Source organism: Micropterus salmoides, unplaced genomic scaffold (genome assembly GCF_014851395.1).
Source record: "Micropterus salmoides isolate LMB-PRFRI ecotype aquatic unplaced genomic scaffold, ASM1485139v1 Ms_hic_scaffold_4, whole genome shotgun sequence".
Classification (NCBI taxonomy): Eukaryota; Metazoa; Chordata; class Actinopteri; order Centrarchiformes; family Centrarchidae; genus Micropterus; species Micropterus salmoides.
The window spans coordinates 10,539,326-10,562,677 of NW_024043372.1; the positions used below are offsets into that span (position 1 = coordinate 10,539,326).

Below are 23,352 nucleotides of genomic sequence, written 5' to 3' on the forward strand. Positions count from 1 at the left end.
GGCAGTGACAATGACAAAAAATATGTTTGGTAGGTATTCTTGATGATATTTAAGAGAGTGGAAAACCATTTTAAGATGTTGATGACTCATTCTGCACTTGTTGTATTAATTTAGCGTCTAATGAAAAGATTCTCAATATGACCCTGCTGAATAGTTTTTCTGGGGCCGGGCCCCACTGATTACTGTACAAAAACACAACTTTTTCACAGATTTTGGAGAAATTGGATCATTTTTGATGGAGTAATATTAGAAACATGGAGGAGAAAATTTTTCCTAGTTTTCTCTCTGATGTCTCTGGCTGCTCTGCCTCAACTCTGTGATTCATAGAGTTTTCTGGTGGACAGATCGCTTTATTTGTTGCTGTAGTTAGTTTACAGCTACTAGCTGCTGTTATTAGCTCAGTTTGCTTTGCAACCACTGGTCAAATTAGTTCTGCCTGTACTGGGAGGTCAGAGCATCTGGGGAGTGTTTACTCTACACTGTATGTGTGTTTACACCTTTACTCAAGCACTGGAGGTTTTCAGGACAGGGGCAGGGGACCCACCAGGGAGTGTAACCTCGCACAGCAGCTTCCCAGTAAACACAGCATCAACAGGACCGAATACAGCTACAAAGACAAAAGGGATGATGATGAGTTTCTTGATGGATAGCTTAACTTTTTGTTAATCTGCTAACTGTAGCCTATCTGTCTCTCTATCTGTGGCTGGTTAGCTCGGTCGGTTAGCCCCGGGGTGCCAAGAGCCAGACCTGGCAAGAAAACCACCTCGGTACTGTATTCCTATAGTCAAAGTGTTCGGTCCAGGTCCAGCAGCTGCCGTGTTCACTCGCTGATAGGTGGAACCAGTCCCTCGGCTCTACTAGCGAATGTAAACGTCAATCAATACCTGCAACACGTCCCTCGCTAGCTTTGGGTTTTTACAGAAGCACGTAGGGTGAATTGCCCTAATGTGGGACATATTGCGATGTGAACCCAATGTATTAAATCAACACCCAATACCATTTTAAAAACCTCAGGATGCGTCCTAATCAAATCAAAAGAGAAAATACAGATAACACATTCCTAAAGGAAATGACAGACATATTGGTGCAAATTCTTTGAGACCACTGGCGACTACCTAAGGTGGAACAGGTGTGTCCCTAATGTGGGACACTGAAAGTATATTGTAAAAAATAACCTTTATTCATGTAAAATATATATATAAAAAAATTAAGTTAGTAACTGGCTTAGTTATGGATGAATGAAACATTAATAACTGAACATCAACTAATAATATATATATAATATAGTTTTGATGCAATTATGACAAAGACATTAAGCAACTGTTGACACAGGCCTTATGTTTTGCAGATAGAAAAGAGTTAAATGCACAATCAGAATTCCTGACTCTAATTTATTTTACTTCACAACAAACACAAACAATGCCTTTTATCCTGCCTTTTCACTCATCCTTTCCCTAATTCTGCATCTCACTCTGCATCTGAAAATCTCTCTCTGCTTTGCCATTGTGATTTGAAATACATTTAAATGAATTAATCATTAGATGCATAAAAGTAAGTGTATTGGTTTTATTGTTTTTTAAATTAAGAGCTATTTTTTCATTTAAAGACATCTACTCCCTTCATACACACACACACACACACACACACACACACACACACACACACACACAACCAAAAGCCTTCAAACCACCATCCCCCAAAGAATAACAATTTCCCATCATGACCTTAAACATGCAGTACAGCATTCTAAGACCACTAAAACCCTGTAAAAAACATTTTTGTCCCATAACCCACTACACTTTTTTGTAGGGTGACTTAATTACTGTCAGTCATTGCATAATGAACTTGATAATAATTTAACAAAATGTGCAAATCTTAAAAGCTTATTTGTCTTGAACTGTGGTGTTAGACATATGGCACTCCTGGAGTGCAGGCCTCACGGGACCTCAGAGAAGCCTACAGGTCTTACACTTGATATTTGAACATGATAATAAAACAATCAAAAATTACTGTGTGTGTGTCAGACACATACTTAAATTCAAATAAAATGCAGCTAAATATTTCCATTGTTGTTAAAACTAACCCAGACTCTTGTAGCTGAAGTAGCTTACCTTACAGCTAAAACACTAACAACTTGCATGAAAGATATCTACATAGAGACACAATAAATGTGATTTAAGTTTGATGAGTTTAGCTACAAAGCAGGCAATGCTATAACAAAAAATAAATAGCTGTTCTGCTACAGGGTGTTACTTTTTCCCATGTGGAATAAGGACTAAACTGAAGGTGTGCAGAGTGAATCAGGTGATTCGTATCTTGTTCCTGATTGGAGAAACTGACCGTGTTACAACTATCCCAGTCTCTCCTACTTATAATCATCTTTTTGACACTGCTGCATGTGGCCTTTGTTGCATTTGTATTACTTATTTAATTGATACAGCTGGATTACGATAGTCTTTTCATAAAGTATATATATTTTAGTTGAAATCTACAAGTACTAATTTTGATTGAACTGATGAAACTTGATTGACTTGAAACTTTTTTTGAAATGCAGTGGTTAATTACTAGTCAACAAACGCAGTGGGAGCATTTTCAGTGTTTCTCTCACATTATTATTATTATTTTTGTTTTTACTTTAGTGCCTTTATCAGCTCGAGGTGTTGTAGGAGACAGTGGTTTCCTTAAACCTTTTCTCTTTCCAAGAGGCCACGCATTGCAGCTAATATGATGCGTGATGAGACACACTTACATTATATTGATCCTATTGATCCCGTTAAAGCAGTGAAAAGTGTGGGAAACAAGGGAAAAGTGACTCAATGAGACAAAAGATCAAGACATCTGTCCAGAAGAGACAGAGGTCAATGAAAACCTACTCATCTGTTTCAGAATGAATATTACATAAGGGGATGTATGGCAATGTGATCAAAACAAAGTTTAAATAAATTTCTGGTTTGGAGGCAGCATGCATGCATTACACTTAAAATAAAAAAATCAAAAAAAGTGTTGTAGTGTACATATTCATAATGTTTTGAATCTCTGGAGCATCTGACATCGCCACCCAAGGTTAATTAAAGATTCAAGGAAACTTAAAACTTTTAGTTGACTTTGCTCTTTGTTTCTGCAGCTCAGAAAGCCTCTGGTGGAGAAGTTACGCAGAGAAAGAATCAACAGCCGCATTGAGCAGCTCAAGTCTCTCCTGGGTCCAGAGTTCCTCAGACAGCAGCCAGACTCCAAGCTGGAGAAAGCAGACATCCTGGAGATGACAGTTTGTGTCCTGAGACGACTGCAGCAGCAGCATCAAGCTGTGGACTCAGCAGCTGTCGATCAGGGCTACTCCAGGTGTGTCCAAGAGGTGGACCACTTCCTGTCCACAGAGGAGGTTGAGACACAGTCCCAGAGAAGACTTGTGAACCACTTCAACAAGCTGCAGTCTTCCTCTGATAAGAAGCCGAGAGAGACTGACTTCTCTTTTCTGAGCTCCACAGTCCAGACCAGCATCACCAAAGAAGAGTCTGGCCAGGAGCGCCCCCTGGAGGCCGTGGTAGACACCTACAGACTGGAGTTAGTACCAGACAAACTGAGATGACCACATTGGTCAAAGATTGCAGAACTGAATTCTTTGATTTTTTAATGATTTTTTCTTCTGTATGTACAGAAGCAGCATTTTTTTTTCTTTTTGCAAGATGACATTTCCTAAGAAAATGACAGCGACAATATTTTTCAAGTATAGAAAGAGAACATCTTGTCATGCATTTTGCATGAACCAAATCGGGTATATTTGGATTTAGACACATGCCTAGATTTCTTTCAAAAGATGGAGTGTGGGAAAACTCTGGAGAGCAGAGTTTAGCATGATTAGCAGGCTCAACCCCACCAGCAGCAGACTGTTCTCCAAAGGGATTTGGCACACTTCAGGAAACAGCTGCCCCAACCCCCCATCCTCATTCTGAAGGTTTTACACAGTTGCTGATACAAAGGCAAAAATATGATTAGAGGATAAAAAATGCACGACAATGAACGGAAGTTGATAAAATCACTTTCCAAATCAATTGAGCTGATTCTTTACAATGAAATTGTACTGTACGCCAATGGTGTTCTTTCCCTCCAGATGGTTGGTGACGTCAGGCTCTGGTTCTACTTCAAAGCACGTCCAATATCGGTCACAAAAGCTCCATTTAAAGTCCTTTTGTTGTTCATTGACCACAGCATTCAGGGAGTCAGTGTGGGAAACTGAGACCAACTTTCTACCCACACTGACTACAAGGCACAAGCCAGAAGAATGTGCAACATCTGGACAGCAGAATGATCGTCGTTCTCAAGTTTTTTTGAATATCTTTTAAATACGTCATGGAAATAATGCGTAATATCTGATAAAAGTGATGTTCAACAAAACAAAAGGTTGAATTTTAAGAAAAGAAAAAAATCTGATTGAATTATCAGACAAAATGAAAGAAAATTGCATTAATCGCATTTGCTAGAGTTTAGGTTGTGGTTAAAATACAGCATTTAATGCTAAATTTAAATAAATGACAAAAAAAATGCTATGTGTCAAGTAGGCTATGAAGTCTTTACCCTAGATGCAATTAACTGTCAGTCACCCACGTGTGTGATGAGATGATCAGTGTGTGCTCAGTCAAAGTCATTGATCCCAGCATCAGGCAGCAGATCTGCTCTCTCTACAGGGTCACCACTTTCCCAGAATCACACAGAGTCTCCCTCCATCTCCCCCCAGTCCTCCACCTGTTCCCCTGAGATCTAACCATTGTCCCCCAGGCAATAACAGCATTCAGCGTGCTGCATCCCTTGTTGTCTTACTGACCTCTCTGATTGGCTGAAACTGTGAGAAACTCCAGCCAGACCAGGACCCACACATTCATATGGAGATGTGGGACTATAAATAGGAGGGATGAAGCCAGCAGAGATCAGATTCTCTCAACAGAGACCTCTACAGCATAGAGATCCAGCCATGGCACCTACAATCACTGCAGCAATGACCGGTTCTCAGGAGCACCTGACTCTGACCCACAAGGTAAACTGAAGATTCATGGAGACTAAATGTAATTCATGAGAGTCTGTTTTTGTTCATGCTAACATTATACTGCAGAACAAGTGTATTAATGACTTTGTTCTTCTTTCTGCAACTCAGAAAGCCTCTGGTGGAGAAGTTACGCAGAGAGCGAATCAACAGCAGCATTGAGCAGCTCAAGTCTCTCCTGGGTCCAGAGTTCCTCAAACAGCAGCCAGACTCCAAGCTGGAGAAAGCAGACATCCTGGAGATGACAGTTTGTGTCCTGAGATGACTGCAGCAGCAGAATCAAGCTGTGGACTCAGCAGCTGTCGATCATGGCTACTCCAGGTGTGTCCGAGAGGTGGACCACTTCCTGTCCAGGGAACAGGTGAAGACACAGTCCCAGAGAAGACTTGTGAACCACTTCAACAAGCTGCAGTCTTCCTCTGATAAGACGCTGAGAGAGGCAGACTTCTCTCTTCTGAGCTCCACAGTCCAGACCAGCATTATCAAAGAGAAGAGTCTGGCCAGGAGCGCCCCCTGGAGGCCGTGGTAGACACCTACAGACTGGAGTTAGTACCAGACAAACTGAGATGACCACATTGGTCAAAGATTACTGAACTGAATTCTTTGAATTTTTTTTAGATTTGTTCTTCTGTATGTACAGAAGCAGCATTTTTCTGTTTTTTCTTTGTGCATGATGACGTTTCCTAAGGAAATGACAGCGACAATATCTTTCAAGTTTAGAAAGAGAACGACTTGTCATGCATTTTGCATGAACCAAATCTGATTGCATCAACAATTATTATTATACTTCACTGTACATCATGTATTGGTAGTAATTAATGCCATGGTATTATGACATATTGTCATAACGGACTTTATTTCACTTAAATCTCTCTGATAACTCAAAACTGATCTCTTCTAAGATCCAAATGTTGATCCATCCATCCGACCATCGTAAACCGCTTATCCTGCATACAGGGTCGCGGGCAGCTGGGGCCAATCCCAGCTGACATCGGGTGAAAGGCGGGGTACACCCTGGACAAGTCGCCAGTTCGAAATGTTGATCCTTTTTTCAAAAAAATTTGCTTGAGGTCATAATTTTGCTGTGATACTTTTATGCTCCACTGTGTCGTGTGTTGGTATAATATAATGCAATGGTGATATTTGTTACATCTTGAAAGGTACTGATGATTTTAAATTGATCCAAAATTTTAACTGTCCTTTTGGTGGACATAATGGACTTTCCCTTACTTTATGTGATTATTGATGAACGATCTGTTTTAAGATCAATATGTTTATCCTTTTATTGTTAAAGGCTTGTTCAATCTCACAGTGCCACAGTTTTCCAGTGGCAATGTAATTTTATACATTTTGAGAATCAGTTAAGTTCATTTTTTATTAAGAACAATGTGACCTGTTGTAAGGTCAGATTATTACTATTTTTGTCTTTTGTTCACTAAATGCAACAATTTGAATCCTGTTGGGAGAAAAATCTCAAAGGACAGTGAGTACTGTGTCCTCAAATATTGTAAATCATTGTCTTTTATAAAGACAGCTGTTCCTTTACTCTCTCTGAGTACAGTGTGTCATGTAGAAAACTACAAGTTGTTGTTGTGATGTATCATCACCTCTAGTTGAAGTTTTCTCACTTCCTGTGGCTCATTGTGCCTTGTTGAATAAACAAACACTGCCAGCTGCAAATTTTGTGTTCTCATGTTTTTGTGTCTCATTGTTACCTTCTTCATACTGATAAAAGAAAGACGTTGTAAAGTAATTTCAAATGAATTAAATCAATATTCCAACCTTGAATTGCAAAATTTTAAGATTAAATTCAATACAAATTACATTTACTGGACGCTTTTATCCAAAGCGACTTACAATTGCTATACATGTCAGAGGTCGCACGCCTCTGGAGCAACTAGAGGTTAAGTGTCTTTCTCAGGGACACAATGGTGGATGTCTCACAGTGGGAATCCAACCCAGGTCTCCCACACCAAAGGCAAGCATCTTATCTATGCGCCATCACCACCCCCTGTTAATTAACAAACAAATTAATTGTTATAAGTTACCTAAACAGCAAATTATGACCCAATTCCATCAAGATGTTTCTGATATGCAGTAAGTCAAGTCATCAAACCATATGAGAACATTTTCCAACTCAAAGAAAATTTTGCTGCAGCATCATTTTTGTATTCTCAGTTTCAGGTGTTTAAATGTAAAAAGATGAAAATATGTCCGTCTTTAAATAGTTCAGACATTGTATTTAATGAGATGCAATATAAGACACACTTCTATTGTTCCTGCAGTGAAAGCAGTGAAAGCACAGAGTGTGGGAAACCAGAGGAACCTCACTCACATGGTCCTGTGGGACAATAGATCCAGACCTTTGCCCTGAAGAGATTAAAAGGGGCGCAGGCTAAGAAGTTGCAAATTTTGGAGCCAGTTTCAAATCATAGACTCTGCTCTTTTTTCAAGTGATGAAAATCAACATCACCAGTTTCACATATGTTATTTTCTGAAGTTGCAGCTTTGAAAAGTCATTGTATGAGTTTCCGTCAGTTCAGTTAAATGTGATAGTGGATTGTTACTTATAACTTATAATGTATGATATTTGTTTGTTTAATTGAATTAAAAATTCAGGATTAGAACCATACGATTTTCTGAATTAACAAAATTATACTAGAAAAAGGGAACATTGTTTAATATTGATAACACAAAGGTCAGTCCTTTTATAAGAGTAAATATGAACCAAGCCAAAAGTCACATGGTGACTTTAGTTTGTTACATTTTATGTTGTTTTTTTAATGGAAGTGAACTTGTTCTACAGTTGAAGAAACATAAGCAGATTCTAATTTTATTCACTTAAGCACACATATCATGAGGGAAGAGTTAAAAGAGTTAATTATCCATTCTGAGCTCAATAGAACTATCTGTTGCTGTTCTGAAACTGGTGCTGGAAAATACACGGGTCCATGCGTTCCCCGATGAGCTAATCATCTGGCAGACAATGACGCTTTTGTACAGTACTGGTAATTTTTCCTGTGGTTTCCATTACACCTGATATTGACTTTATGTATTCTTAAATTAAATCTGGTTGAACTTTTCAGTGTAAAAACAAAGCAAAGACAATTAATGACCTCCATGTGTGAAAAACAGAATCCTAAACGCATTCCTAAGGTTGTGTGGGAAAACTCTGGAGAGCAGAGTTTAGCATGATTAGCACCCTCAACCTCACCAGCAGCAGACTTTTCATCAAAGAGATTTGGCACACTTCAGGAAACAGCTGCCTCAACCTCCCTCATTCTGAGGTTTTATCCAGTTGCTGATACAAAGACACAAATATAATTGGACGGTCAACATGTACAACAATGATTGGAAGCTGACTAAATCATTTTCGAAATCAATTGAGCTGATTCTTTATGATGAAATGTCCATAATAATTTTACGCCGTACAAACTGTCAGAACCAGCCAATGGTGTTCTTTCCCTCCAGATGGTTGGTGACGTCAGGCTCTTGTTCTACTTCAACACACTTCCAGTATCAGTCACAAAAGCTCCATTCAAAGTCCTTCTGTTGTTCATTGACCACAGCATTCAGAGAGTTAGTGTGGGAAACTGAAACCAACTTTCTACCCACACTGACAACAAGGCACAAGCCAGAAGACATCTGGAGATCAGAATGATCGTTGTTCTCAAGTTTTTTAGAATATCTTTTAAATACATCATGGGCATAATACTCTTGTTAGCAAATTTTAATGATTTACCTAAATACAGCATTTTCACCAAAACAAAAGGTCCAATTGTAAGAAATGAAAATTGACTGAATTTTCAGACAAAATGAAGAAAATTGTCATTATTTGGACTTTAGGTTGTGGCCAAAACAGCATTTAGATTTTAAAAATTCAGAAATACTTTAATTTAGCTATATGGAACATACAAGTCCTTTTTTCACCATAGAAGCTAAACTGTCAGTGTCAATAATATCTGAGAAAAGTGATTTTCTAAAATAAAGTATGTTCAATAAAATAAAAGGTTGAATTTTAAGAATGAAAGACAAAATGGAGGACAATTGCATTAATTGCACTTGCTAGAGTTTGCTAGAGGTTGTGGCTCAAATACAGCATTATAGCTAAATTTAAATAAATGACAAAAAAAATGCTATGTGTCAAGTAGGCTATGAAGTCTTTACCCTAGATGCAATTAACTGTCAGTGTCCCACGTGTGTGATGAGATGATCAGTGTGTGCTCAGTCAAAGTCATTGATCCCAGCATCAGGCAGCAGATCTGCTCTCTCTACAGGGTCACCACTTTCCCAGAATCACACAGAGTCTCCCTCCATCTCCCCCTAGTCCTCCACCTGTTCCCCTGAGATCTAACCATTGTCCCCCAGGCAATAACAGCATTCAGCGTGCTGCATCCCTTGTTGTCTTACTGACCTCTCTGATTGGTTGAAACTGTGAGAAACTCCAGCCAGACCAGGACCCACACATTCATATGGAGATGTGGGACTATAAATAGGAGGGATGAAGCCAGCAGAGATCAGATTCTCTCAACAGAGACCTCTACAGCACAGAGATCCAACCATGGCACCTACAATCACTGCAGCAATGACCGATTCTCAGGAGCACCTGACTCTGACCCACAAGGTAAACTGAAGATTCAAGGAGACTAAACATTATTCATGAGAGACTGTTTTTGTTCATGCTAACATTATACTGCAGAACAAGTGTATTAATGACTTTGTTCTTCTTTCTGCAGCTCAGAAAGCCTCTGGTGGAGAAGTTACGCAGAGAAAGAATCAACGGCAGCACTGAGCAGCTCAAGTCTCTCCTGGGTCCAGAGTTCCTCAAACAGCAGCCAGACTCCAAGCTGGAGAAAGCAGACATCCTGGAGATGACAGTTTGTGTCCTGAGACGACTGCAGCAGCAGAATCAAGCTGTGGACTCAGCAGCTGTCGATCAGGGCTACTCCAGGTGTGTCCAAGAGGTGGACCACTTCCTGTCCAAAGAGGAGGGGGAGACACAGTCCCAGAGAAGACTTGTGAACCACTTCAACAAGCTGCAGTCTTCCTCTGATAAGACGCTGAGAGAGGCTGACTTCTCTCTTCTGAGCTACACAGTCCAGACCAGCATCACCAAAGAGAAGAGTCTGGCCAGGAGCGCCCCCTGGAGGCCGTGGTAGACACCTACAGACTGGAGTTGGTACCAGACAAACTGAGATGACCACATTGGTCAAAGATTACTGAACTGAATTCCTTGAATTCTTTTAGATTTGTTCTTCTGTATGTACAGAATCTGCATTCTGTGTTCTTTCTTTGTGCACAATGACGTTTCCTAAGGAAATGACAGCGACAATATCTTTCAAGTTTAGAAAGAGAACGACTTATCATGCATTTTGCATGAACCAAATCTGATTGCATCAACAATTATTATTATACTTCACTGTACATCATGAATTGGTAGTAATTAATGCTCTGGAAACATATTTTATGTTTGATTGGTATTGATCAACTTGATCAGAAAACTTGAACTGTCTTTTTTATGGACATATTGTTATAACAGACTTTACTTCACTTAAATCTTTTTATAAGACAAAACTGATCTGTTGTGAGATTCAAAGGTTTATCATTTAAAAAAAAAGATTTGCTTAAAGTCACAATTTTCCTGTGATACTTTAATGCTCCACTGTGTCATGTGTTGGTATAATATAAAGCAATGGTGATATTTGTTACATGTTGAAGCTATTGATGATTTGGAATTGATCCAAAATCTGTCCTTTTGATGGACATTTTGTCATATTGGACTGTCCTATATTTTTGCAAATTATTAACAAATGATCTGTATTAAGATCAATATGTTTATCCTTTTATGGTAAAGGGTCTGTTTCACTTCACACTGTCACAGTTTTTAAGTGACAATATAATCTTTATATCTTGAGAATCAGTTGAAGTTAAATGTTATTGAGAACTATGTGATCTGTTGTAAGATCAGCTTTTACTACTTTCTCTTTTGTTCACTAAGTGAAAATGTTTGAATCCATTTGGGAAAGAATTCTCAAAGGACAGTGAGTACTGTGTCCTCAAATATTGTAAATCATTGTCTTTTATAAAGACAGCTGTTCCTTTACTCTCTCTGAGTACAGTGTGTCTTGTAGAAATCTACAAGTTGTTGTTGTGATGTATCATCACCTGTAGTTGGAGTTTTCTCACTTCATGTGGCTCATCGTGCGTTGTTGAATAAATAAACACTGCCAAATGAAATGTTTCTGTTCTCATGTCATCGTTTTTTATTTTAACTTAATTGATAGAGGTCTCCATCAATGTTCCTACCGTTGATTGACAAATTAGGATGCCATTCAGCATAATTTATCTTTGACAAACCATTTTAGTGTAAATCTAAGCAGAGTAATGTGGTTCAATAAATCTTTTTGATGAAGGGGAAATATCAGTGTAACATAACTTCATTCATACGGATCAAGTTAAATATAATAGGAATTGAGAACAATTATTTTCTACAGATATTTTCATTGAATTACATCAATGTTCCAACCTTGAATGTAAAATTATTCAAATTAAATTCAGCACACACTTTCATTGTGTTTGATAACTCATGTAAGCATAGAAAATTATGACACAGTTACATGAAGATGTTTGATGAAAGGGCTTTATCAATTTTATGTCACTAAATTTAAATGCAGTAGGTCAAGCCTTCAAACCCGATAGAGCAGATGTATATCACAAATTATATCTGTTTAAACTGTCAGTTTCAGGTGTTTCAATGTAAAAAGTCTCAAGTTAAGGGCGTCACTTTGTGATGAAAAGTGGTGGGGACACAGGGGCTCAGATTCGGGGTGTGAAGAGACACTTACCTCGTGAGACATCATGATAAGCAATATTAGGTTCACGAGAATGAGACGAAAAGATCCTTAAAAAGTGTTTTAAAGATATTCTCAATGCTGAGATATATGAGCCTGGAGTATGGGGGACATCCCCCAGGAAATTTTGATCATTAAACTCTTCATTTCCTGCATTCTGGTGAATGTTTCTGCACACTGCAAAACCCAAGCTCTCAAAAACAAGAAAAAAAAGCATTAAAATAGGGGAAATATTACTTAAAATAAGTAAAATTATCTGCCAACAGAACAAGAATATTTCACTTGCTACTTAAGGCCAAAAAAGCTCGAAACAGGTGAAATTCTCTCACATGAAAGCCGCCTGGTAAGAAGACATATCTTGTTAGACAAAAAACAAGTATATTTTGCCTTCAATTAAGATAATTAATCTTGCTAAGATTTTAGTTTTTGCAATGCACCAATTTATGGTGGAAATGTTTTTATTTATGTAAAAGGAAACACAAAATTCTGGTGGCTGGTGACATTTCAAAATATTTAAATATAACAGAATATAAGTCAGTGCAGCTCTCAGGCATTCTGTGTTGCTTTCAGATCTGTTTCTCCTGTAGATCAACTTAATATCATCCCTGCTGAGGCAACACATATGTAGGCATGATTTCACCCCTCTTTTGTCATGTTCAAAGGGAGAGAACTGAATACTTGGCCAAAATGAAACTGTGTCAAGGAGTTGTTAAAGTTACTGATTGTTGCATATACGTTTTTGGGTCATTTTATAATCAGTAGCTTGTTTTTTTTTAGCTTAAGTTCCTTTTTTGGTCAATGCACATTTATTTCTTCTATAATGTAATTGCATTGCATGTTTTCTTGATGTGCAAATAAACCTTTCTAAAGGCATTTTCATTTGTTATTTAACTGCAAGTAATATATTCAGAACGTTTTTTAACAAATTATGTGTTTAAAAAAATGGTGGGGACAAAATCAGCCATTTCAAAAAGTGGTGGGGACATGTCCCCAGCGTCCCCATTGTAAATGACACCTATGTCTCAAGTTATCCATTTTACACCTTCAAACAGGTCAGACATTGTATTTAATGATGTGCATACTATGACACACTTCTATTGTTCCTGCAGTGAAAGCAGTGAAAGGACAGAGTGTGGGAAACCAGAGGAACCTCACTCACAGAGCCTTGTGGGACAATAGATCCAGACCTTTTGCCTCAAGAGATTAAAAGGGACACAGGCTAAGAGGCTTTAATTTTTTGAGCCAGTTTCCAACCATAGACTCTGCTCTTTTTTTCCATTGTGAAAATTTATTGAAGTTGCAGTTTTGAAAAGTCATAATGTACGTTTCTGTTAGTTAGGTTAAATGTGAAAGTGCATTTTTAATTAGAATTTATAATGTTGGATATTTAGATTGTTTAGTTTAAATAACATTTCAGAATAACAGACTTACAATATAATATTATTCAACTGAAAACAAGATGCTGAAAAAATAACTCTGTTCAGTATTGATACCACACAGGTCAGTGTTTTCATCTGACTAAATATGAACACAGTCAATAGTCACATGTTGCCCACAGTGTGTATTGGTTAATATTTACAATAACATTTTTTAAAAACGCTTTGGTGATTTCTCCTCTCATTTTCTATTTAACCCAATGTTGACTTTATTAACATATTTTACAACATCTTGATGAGTTTGAACTGTAAAAGAGAAAAAGACAATAAATTGCATCCATGTGTGAATAATATAATCCTGAAGTGTCCATTTAGACTTTGGTACATGTCTAAATTTCATTGAATGGACGGAGTGTGGAAAAACTCTGGAGAGCAGAGTTTAGCATGATTAGCATCCTCAACTCCACCAGCAGCAGCAGACTATTCCCAAAAAGGGATTTGGCACACTTCAGGAAACAGCTGCCTCAACCTCCCATCCTCATCTATAGAGCTGAAGGTTTTATCCAGTTGCGGATACAAAGGCACAAATATGATTGGACGGTCAAAATGTATGACTATGATTGGAAGATTTTTCCAAATAAATTGAGCTGATTCCTTAAAATGAAATTTCTGTGATCATTTGAAACTTTACAAACTGTCAGAACCAGCCAATGACGTCCTTTCCCTCCAGATGCTTGGTGACGTCAGGCTCTGTTTCTACTTCAACACACGTCCAGTATCAGTCACAAAAGCTCCATTCAAAGTCCTTTTGTTGTTCATTGACCACAGCATTCAGGGAGTCAGTGTGGGAAACTGAGACCAACTTTCTACTCACACTGACTACAAGGCAGAAGCCAGAAGACTGTGCAACATCTGGACATCAGAATGAGCGACAGTTTTTTAGAATATATTTTAAATACATCATGGGAATAACACGCGTAATATCTGATAAAAGTGATGTTCAACAAAACAAAAGGTTGAATTTTAAGAATGAAAAATCTGATTGAATTATCAAGATAAAATGAAGGAAAACTGCATTAATCGCACTTGCTAGAGTTTAGGTTGTGGTTAAAATACAGCATTATAGCTAAATTGAAATAAATGACAAAAAAAATGCTATGTGTCAAGTAGGCTATGAAGTCTTTACCCTAGATGCAATTAACTGTCAGTGTCCCACGTGTGTGAGATGATCAGTGTGTGCTCAGTCAAAGTCATTGATCCCAGCATCAGGCAGCAGATCTGCTCTCTCTACAGGGTCACCACTTTCCCAGAATCACACAGAGTCTCCCTCCATCTCCCCCCAGTCCTCCACCTGTTCCCCTGAGATCTAACCATTGTCCCCCAGGCAATAACAGCATTCAGCGTGCTGCATCCCTTGTTGTCTTACTGACCTCTCTGATTGGTTGAAACTGTGAGAAACTCCAGCCAGACCAGGACCCACACATTCATATGGAGATGTGGGACTATAAATAGGAGGGATGAAGCCAGCAGAGATCAGATTCTCTCAACAGAGACCTCTACAGCACAGAGATCCAGCCATGGCACCTACAATCACTGCAGCAATGACCGGTTCTCAGGAGCATCTGACTCTGACCCACAAGGTAAACTGAAGATTCAAGGAGACTAAACATTATTCATGAGAGACTGTTTTTGTTCATGCTAACATTATACTGCAGAACAAGTGTATTAATGACTTTGTTCTTCTTTCTGCAGCTCAGAAAGCCTCTGGTGGAGAAGTTACGCAGAGAAAGAATCAACAGCAGCATTGAGCAGCTCAAGTCTCTCCTGGGTCCAGAGTTCCTCAAACAGCAGCCAGACTCCAAGCTGGAGAAAGCAGACATCCTGGAGATGACAGTTTGTGTCCTGAGACGACTGCAGCAGCAGAATCAAGCTGTGGACTCAGCAGCTGTCGATCAGGGCTACTCCAGGTGTGTCCAAGAGGTGGACCACGTCCTGTCTAAAGAGGAGGTGGAGACACAGTCCCAGAGAAGAATTGTGAACCACTTCAACAAGCTGCAGTCTTCCTCTGATAAGAAGCAGAGAGAGGCTGACTTCTCTCTTCTGAGCTCCACAGTCCAGACCAGCATCACCAAAGAGAAGAGTCTGGCCAGGAGCGCCCCCTGGAGGCCGTGGTAGACACCTACAGACTGGAGTTAGTACCAGACAAACTGAGATGACCACATTGGTCAAAGATTACTGAACTGAATTCTTTGAATTCTTTTAGATTTGTTCTTCTGTATGTACAGAATCTGCATTTTGTGTTTTTTCTTTGCGGAATATGACATTTTCTAAGGAAATGACAGCATCAATATCTTTCAAGTTTAGAAAGAGAAACATCTTGTCATGCATTTTGCATGAACCAAATCTGATTGCATCAACAATTATTATTATACTTCACTGTACTTCCTGTGTTGGTAGTAATTAAGGTTGAAACATATATTATGTTTTGATTGGGACTGATCATATTGTTCAGAAAACTTTGACTGTCCTTTTATAGACATATTGTCATAACAGACTTTACTTCACTTAAATCTTTTGACAACACAAACTAATCTGTTGTGAGATCCAAAGGTTTATCATTTAAAAAAACAAAGGTTTGCTTGAGTGTACAATTTACCTGTGATACTTTAATGCTCCACTGTGTCATGTGTTGGTATAATATAAAGCAATGGTGATATTTGTTACATCTTGAAAGGTATTAATGATTTGGAATTGATCCAAAATCTTAACTGTCCTTTTGATGGACATTTTCTCATATTGGACTTACTTATTTATGTGATTATTACAAATGACCTGTATTAAGATCAATATGTTTATCCTTTTATGGTAAAGGGTCTGTTTCACTTCACACTGTCACAGTTTATAAGTGACAATATAATCTTTACATCTTGAGAATCAGTTGAAGTTAAATGTTATTAAGAACTGTGTGATCTGTTGTAAGATCAGCTTTCAGTACTTTCTCTTTTGTTCACTAAGTGAAAATGTTTGAATCCATTTGGGAGAGAATTCTCAAAGGACAGTGAGTACTGTGTCCTCAAATATTGTAAATCATTGTCTTTTATAAAGACAGCTGTTCCTTTACTCTCTCTGAGTACAGTGTGTCTTGTAGAAATCTACAAGTTGTTGTTGTGATGTATCATCACCTCTAGTTGGAGTTTTCTCACTTCATGTGGCTCATTGTGCCTTGTTGAATAAACAAACACTGCCAGCTGCAAATTTTGTGTTCTCATGTTTTTGTGTCTCATGGTTACCTTCTTCATAATGATGAAAGGGACTTTTTCATTAAATTTAATCAATGTTCTAACCTTAAACTAAAAAATAAATTTCAGCACACATGTCAATTATGTTTGCAAAACTTACCTAAGCAGCAAATTATGATACCAGTCTATTTTAAATTATGCTTCAAAATCATTTCTGTATAACTTTCAGTTTCAGGCGTTTTCACGTAAAACGTTTAAACAATTTACCTCTTTAAACAGGTAAAACATTGTATCTAATGATGTGCATAATAAGACACACTTCTATTATTCCTCCAGTAAAAGTAGAGAAAGGACAGAGTGTGCGAAACCAACTCACTCACAGAGCCCTGTGGGACAGTAGATCCAGACCTTTGCCCTGACGAGACAGAGATCACAAAGGACACTGGCTCTTAACATTCGAACTTGTTTTAAATCATACCTTTGGTTGTAAATGTTCTTCTGATATAAATCAGCACTCTTCAGTATAATTTAATTTCATCCTGCAAGATCCAATATTTTTTAGTACAGATTGGTTACACAATGTATGTTAACTGTGAAATAGATTTAAACATAAGAATGTGGTAAAATATTATTTAACATGTGTTTCTCAGAACGACAACCTTGCGACACTCGGGCTTGGAGAAGCAAACAGCTGAAACAGAAAACTACAGCACACAGTTCATATGCTAACAGGCTGGTCAACACAGTGACAAATAGAAAATCCACTGAGATCATTTGCCTATAAGGTGACATTGAGAACAAACCAGAAATAACATTACTGAACAACTTGAGGAGACAGGAGAAGAGCTTGAGAGCTGAAGGGTCTCGCTCCTATTGTAGGTTTGGAGACTTTAGGAACCACAAGAAAACCCTTCATTCTTCAAAGAGAAGTGTCCAGTCGACAGCGCCCTCTGGCGGCCGTGGTAGACACCCACAGACAGGAGTCAGTGCCAGACTAAATGAGATAACCACATAGGTGTCATTTACACTGGGGACGCTGGGGACATGTCCCTTCCACTTTTTGAAAGCATTTTCAACAAGTTTTCTGAAAATTAGCTTGCAACAATAAATGTTAAATAACACATACAAATTCTATGAGAAAGGCTCAAGAAATGCAATGTAAATATAGAAGAAACAGAGCCTTGCCCCCCAAAAAGACAAGGGAGGGATTTGGCACACTTCAGGAAACATTTGCCTTAAGCTCACGTCATCATCTATAGAGCTAAAATTTGATCCAGTCCAGGATATTTACATTTTCTGCAGCTACTAGTTGAAAAAGAAGGTGCAAATTTAACATAATGATGATTGTATTTTTTGATAGTGTGTTAAAATTGTATCAGCCTTGGTGGGTACCAATGGTGTTCTTTCCATCCAGATGGTTGATGACGTCAGGCTCTGTTTCTATTATAAAATATGACATGCACCCTCACAAAAGCTAATTTGAAAGTCTTTTTGTTGTGCACTTGATAACTTCTTGCAAAGAATCGGTGTGGGAAACTGAGAGCAACTTTCTATTCACACCAGCTACCAGCCACAAGACAGAGGACACACGTGCTACATATGAACACTAAGATGATTTTGTCTCAGTTTAAACAGTAATATATAAGAATAAAATAGACATATTACGTTGATTGCAAGTGCTTTGCAACACTGACAAAAGTCTGTTTTGATTTTAAATTAATATTCTAGAACGTTGGAAAATGTATACAGCTAAACACTGTAGATTAATAATTATATAATAATGGTAAAGGATGTATAAATTCACACCCACAAAGTAAAGTTAAAGAGTGAATAGCATGAGCATGTGCTCAGTCAAAGTCATTGATCCCAGCATCAGGCAGCAGATCTGATCTACAGGGTCACCACTTTCCCAGATTCACACAGAGCTCCACCTTTTCCCCTGAGATAGATCATCTAAACCTTGTCCCTTTCTAAAATAACCACAGAAAATGTGGCAGCTAAGCATAGGGGATTTCTCAAATTATTTCTTGTTTGACTGGCAAATAGGAAACCAGAGGAATTCCTCACTCACAGAGCCCTGTGGGACAAGAGATCCAGGCGTTTGCCCTCAAGAGATTAAAAGGGACGCAGGCTGAAAAGTTTTCATTTTTGGAGCCAGTTTTAAATCAAAGGCTAATTTTTTCCAGTCATGAAAATCACCAGTTTACATACAGTATAGCCCTATTTTATGGTTTCTATTAAACCCAATTTTGACTTTATATTTTTTGAAATTAAATCTGTTTGAGCGTTTCACTGTAAAAAAAAAAGTAAAGACAATTAATGACCTCCATGTGCGAAAAAACAGAATCCAAAAGTGACCATGTGGATTTAGACCCATTCCTAAGGTTGTGTGGGAAAACTCTGGAGAACAGAGTTTAGCATGATTAGCACCCTCAACCTCACCAGCAGCAGACTTTTCTCCAAAGGGATTTGGCACACTTCAGGAAACAGCTGCCTCAACCTCCCATACTCATCTATTGAGCTCAATTGTTTATCCAGTTGCGGATACAAAGGCAGAATTATGGTAAAAATATACGACAATAATTGAGTTGATTCTTTATGATGAAATTTCCACAATAAGTTTAAACTTTACAAACTGTCAGAACCAGCCAATGACATCCTTTCCCTCCAGATGCTTGGTGACGTCAGGCTCTGTTTCTACTTCAGCACACGTCCAGTATCAGTCACAAAAGCTCCATTCAAAGTCCTTTTGTTGTTCATTGACCACAGCATTCAGGGAGTCAGTGTGGGAAACTGAAACCAACTTTCTACCCACACTGACTACAAGGCACAAGCCAGAAGACATCTGGAGATCAGAATGATCGTTGTTCTCAAGTTTTTTAGAATATCTTTTATATACATCATGGAAATAACAAGCGCAATATCTGATAAACGTGATGTTCAATAAAACAAAAGGTTGAATTTTAAGAATGAAAAATCTGATTGAATTATCAAGACAAAATGAAGGAAAACTGCATTAAAATACAGCATTATAGCTAAATTGAAATAAATGACAAAAAAAGTGTCAGTAATATCTGAGAAAAGTGATTTTCTAAAATAAAGTATGTTCAATAAAATAAAAGGTTGAATTTTAAGAATGAAAGACAAAATGGAGGACAATTGCATTAATTGCACTTGCTAGAGTTTGCTAGAGGTTGTGGCTCAAATACAGCATTATAGCTAAATTTAAATAAATGACAAAAAAAATGCTATGTGTCAAGTAGGCTATGAAGTCTTTACCCTAGATGCAATTAACTGTCAGTGTCCCACGTGTGTGAGATGATCAGAGTGTGCTCAGTCAAAGTCATTGATCCCAGCATCAGGCAGCAGATCTGCTCTCTCTACAGGGTCACCACTTTCCCAGAATCACACAGAGTCTCTCTCCATCTCCCCCCAGTCCTCCACCTGTTCCCCTGAGATCTAACCATTGTCCCCCAGGCAATAACAGCATTCAGCGTGCTGCATCCCTTGTTGTCTTACTGACCTCTCTGATTGGTTGAAACTGTGAGAAACTCCAGCCAGACCAGGACCCACACATTCATATGGAGATGTGGGACTATAAATAGGAGGGATGAAGCCAGCAGAGATCAGATTCTCTCAACGGAGACCCCTACAGCGCAGAGATTCAGCCATGGCACCTACAATCACTGCAGCAATGACCGATTCTCAGGAGCACCTGACTCTGATCCACAAGGTAAACTGAAGATTCAAGAATATGTCAATATCCTTTTTTTCTTTGTTTGTTCATGCTAAAATTATATTGCAGAAAAAGTGTATTAATGACTTTGCTCTTCTTTCTGCAGCTCAGAAAGCATCTGGTGGAGAAGTTACGCAGAGAGCGAACAGCAGCATTGAGCAGCTCAAGTCTCTCCTGGGTCCAGAGTTCCTCAGACAGCAGCCAGACTCCAAGCTGGAGAAAGCAGACATCCTGGAGATGACAGTTTATGTCTTGAGACGACTGCAGCAGCAGAATCAAGCTGTGGATTCAGCACCTGTCGGGCTACTCCAGGTGTGTCCAAGAGGTGGATCACTTCCTGTCTAAAGAGGAGGTGGAGACACAGTCCCAGAAAAGACTTTTGAACCACTTCAACAAGCTGCAGTCTTCCTCTGATAAGAAGCTGAGAGAGGCTGACTTCTCTCTTCTGAGCTCCACAGTCCAGACCAGCATCACCAAAGAGAAGAGTCTGGCCAGGAGCGCCCCCTGGAGGCCGTGGTAGACACCTACAGACTGGAGTTAGTACCAGACAAACTGAGATGACCACATTGGTCAAAGATTACTGAACTGAATTCTTTTAAATTTATGGACTTGTTCGTCTGTATGTACAGACATTTCCTAAATGTACATTATCTTTCAAGTTTAGAAAGAGAACATCTTGTCATGCATGTTGCATGAACCAAATCTGATTGCATCAACAATTATTATTATACTTCACTGTACTTCATGTATTGGTAGTATATAAAGATATGGTAACATTTGTTATCTTTTAATTGTTATTGATCATAGTGGTCTTTTTTATGGACATATTTTCACAATACACTTTACTTCACTTAAATGTCTCACTCAAAACTGATCTGTTGTAAGATCCAAAGGTTTACAATTTTCCTGTTATACTTTTATGCTTCACTGTGTCATGTGTTGGTACAATATATAATGCAATGGTGATATTCGTTACATCCTGAAGGTTATTGATGATTATGTGATTATTACAAATGATCTGTATTAAGATCAATTTGTTTATCCTTTTACTGTAAAGGGTTTGTTTCACTTCACACTGTCACAGTTTTCCAGTGACAATATATTCTTTAAATCTTGAGAATCAGTTGAACGTTATTAAGAACAATGTGATCTATTGTAAGATCACTTTTTACTACTTTCTTTTTTGTTCACTAAGTGAAAATGTTTGAATCCATTTGGGAAAGAATTCTCAAAGGACAGTGAGTACTGTGTCCTCAAATATTGTAAATCATTGTCTTTTATAAAGACAGCTGTTCCTTTACTCTCTCTGAGTACAGTGTGTCTTGTAGAAATCTACAAGTTGTTGTTGTGATGTATCATCACCTGTAGTTGGAGTTTTCTCACTTCATGTGGCTCATTGTGCCTTGTTGAATAAACAAACACTGTTAGCTGCAAATTTTGTGTTCTCATGTTTTTGTGTCTCATGGTTACCTTCTTCATACTGATAAAAGAAAGACGTTGTAATGTAAAAATGTTTCTGTTCTCATGTCATCGTTTTTTTTTTTTTTGTATTTTGACTTAATTGATAGAGGTCTCCATCAATGTTCCTACCTTTGATTGAGAAGTTAAGGTAAAATTCAGCACAGAAAGTAGTTATTTTATCCGTAACATACCTTTTTAGTGTAAAACTAAGCGTATTAATGTGATTCAATAAAGACTTTTGATGAAGGGGATTATCAATGTTTTATCTCTCTATTCATATGGAACAAGTCAAATATTTAAATCAAATGAGAACAATGACATCCTATAGACATTTTATTGAATTGCATCAATGTTCCAACCTTGTACTGAAACTTATTCAAATTAAATTCAGCACACACTTTAATTGTGTTTGTATTATTTATGTATGCATGGAAAATTATGACACATTTACATCAACATGTTCAGTGAAGTGGCTTTTTTATTTTTATATCCCACTAATTAACTGCAGTCGGTGAAGCCTTCAAACAGATAGAGCAGATGTACATTTCAACCTTTGCTGTAAAATCATTTCTGTTTAACTGACAGTTTCAGGTGTTTTGATGTAAAATGTATCAAGCTAACTATTTCATTCTTTAAAGAGGTCAGATGTTGTATAAATGAGATGCAATATAAGACACACTTCTATTGTTCCTGCAGTGAAAGCAGTGAAAGCACAGAGTGTGGGAAACCAGAGGAACCTCACTCACAGAGTCCTGTGGGACAATAGATCCAGACCTTTGCCCTCAAGAAATTAAAAGGGATGCAGGCGAAGAAGTTTTCATTTTTGGAGCCAGTTTCAAATCATAGACTGTGCTTTTTTTTTTTTCCAATGTGAAAATCACTTTTACCAATTTGACATGTATTTTAATTTTCTGAAGTTGCAGTTTTGAAAAGTCATTATTTATGTTTCTGTAAGTTAGGTCAAATGTGAAAGCACATTTTTAATTAGAATTTATAATGAATGATGTTTAGATTGTTTAGTTTAAATAACATTTCAGGATTACATACTTACACGATAATATTATGCAATTGAAAACCAAATGCTGGAAAAAAAGAACATTATTTGTATTGATACCACACAGGTCAGTGTTTTCATCAGACTAAATATGACCACAGCCAATAGTCACATGTTGTCCTCGTTGTGTATTGGTTATAATTACTATGAAGGTTTTTAAAATGGCATTGCTGATTTCTTCACTGATTTCCATTTACCCAACATTGACTTCATATATATTTTTAATAAAATACTGTTGAGCTTTTCACTGTGTCAGATCCCGGCTCATAGAATGTGACAGAAAGGGGGAGACCAAGTAGATTAAAGTGCCAAAAAGATGTTTTATTATTAAAGAAACTATGAACAACATATCTATTTACAGAACATGAATGTGATAATTGTGGCATCAGTGATGAGTGGAATGCATGGATGAGTGAGAAACTTATCAATGAAGGTTGGCAGCAACTCAGGACAGCAAACAAACCCAAACCAGGAGATGTGGAGCCTAGGAGACAGACAGACAATGAGACAAGGGTGATGTACCGTGGTATGTAGCTTAGGCTGAGGCCTACACAGGTGTCAGCCCATTACCTCCCACACTGCCAGCTCCTGCAGGAAGCA

General features: G+C 38.0%; 2 protein-coding genes and 3 pseudogenes across 2 annotated transcripts; all 5 read left to right on the forward strand.

The window, feature by feature from the left end:
- Window positions 1-3,103: 3,103 nt before the first annotated feature.
- On the forward strand, window positions 3,104-3,598 carry LOC119885841 (annotated as a pseudogene).
- A 1,241-nt stretch (window positions 3,599-4,839) lies between these two features.
- Window positions 4,840-6,699, forward strand: LOC119885523 (annotated as a pseudogene).
- Window positions 6,700-8,895: 2,196 nt separating this feature from the next.
- On the forward strand, window positions 8,896-11,266 carry LOC119885501 (transcription factor HES-5-like). The gene is made up of 2 exons (XM_038695552.1): window positions 8,896-9,659; window positions 9,772-11,266. Exons 1-2 carry the CDS (start codon window positions 9,537-9,539, stop codon window positions 10,192-10,194), a joined length of 546 nt encoding a protein of 181 aa, XP_038551480.1. The 5' UTR covers window positions 8,896-9,536; the 3' UTR covers window positions 10,195-11,266.
- Window positions 11,267-14,474: 3,208 nt separating this feature from the next.
- Window positions 14,475-16,445, forward strand: LOC119885554 (transcription factor HES-5-like). The gene is made up of 2 exons (XM_038695631.1): window positions 14,475-14,902; window positions 15,015-16,445. Exons 1-2 carry the CDS (start codon window positions 14,780-14,782, stop codon window positions 15,435-15,437), a joined length of 546 nt encoding a protein of 181 aa, XP_038551559.1. The 5' UTR covers window positions 14,475-14,779; the 3' UTR covers window positions 15,438-16,445.
- A 3,492-nt stretch (window positions 16,446-19,937) lies between these two features.
- LOC119886889 lies at window positions 19,938-21,672 on the forward strand (annotated as a pseudogene).
- Window positions 21,673-23,352: the final 1,680 nt, after the last annotated feature.

What these genes read in the sequence shown, in the direction of transcription:
- LOC119885501 (XM_038695552.1), top strand. Translation starts at nt 9,537, where the DNA reads ATGAAGCCAGCAGAGATCAGATTCTCTCAACAGAGACCTCTACAGCAC. An exon ending in ACCTGACTCTGACCCACAAG is followed by an intron (nt 9,660 to 9,771) that starts GTAAACTGAAGA and finishes TTCTTTCTGCAG; the next exon opens with CTCAGAAAGCCTCTGGTGGA.
- LOC119885554 (XM_038695631.1), top strand. Translation starts at nt 14,780, where the DNA reads ATGAAGCCAGCAGAGATCAGATTCTCTCAACAGAGACCTCTACAGCAC. An exon ending in ATCTGACTCTGACCCACAAG is followed by an intron (nt 14,903 to 15,014) that starts GTAAACTGAAGA and finishes TTCTTTCTGCAG; the next exon opens with CTCAGAAAGCCTCTGGTGGA.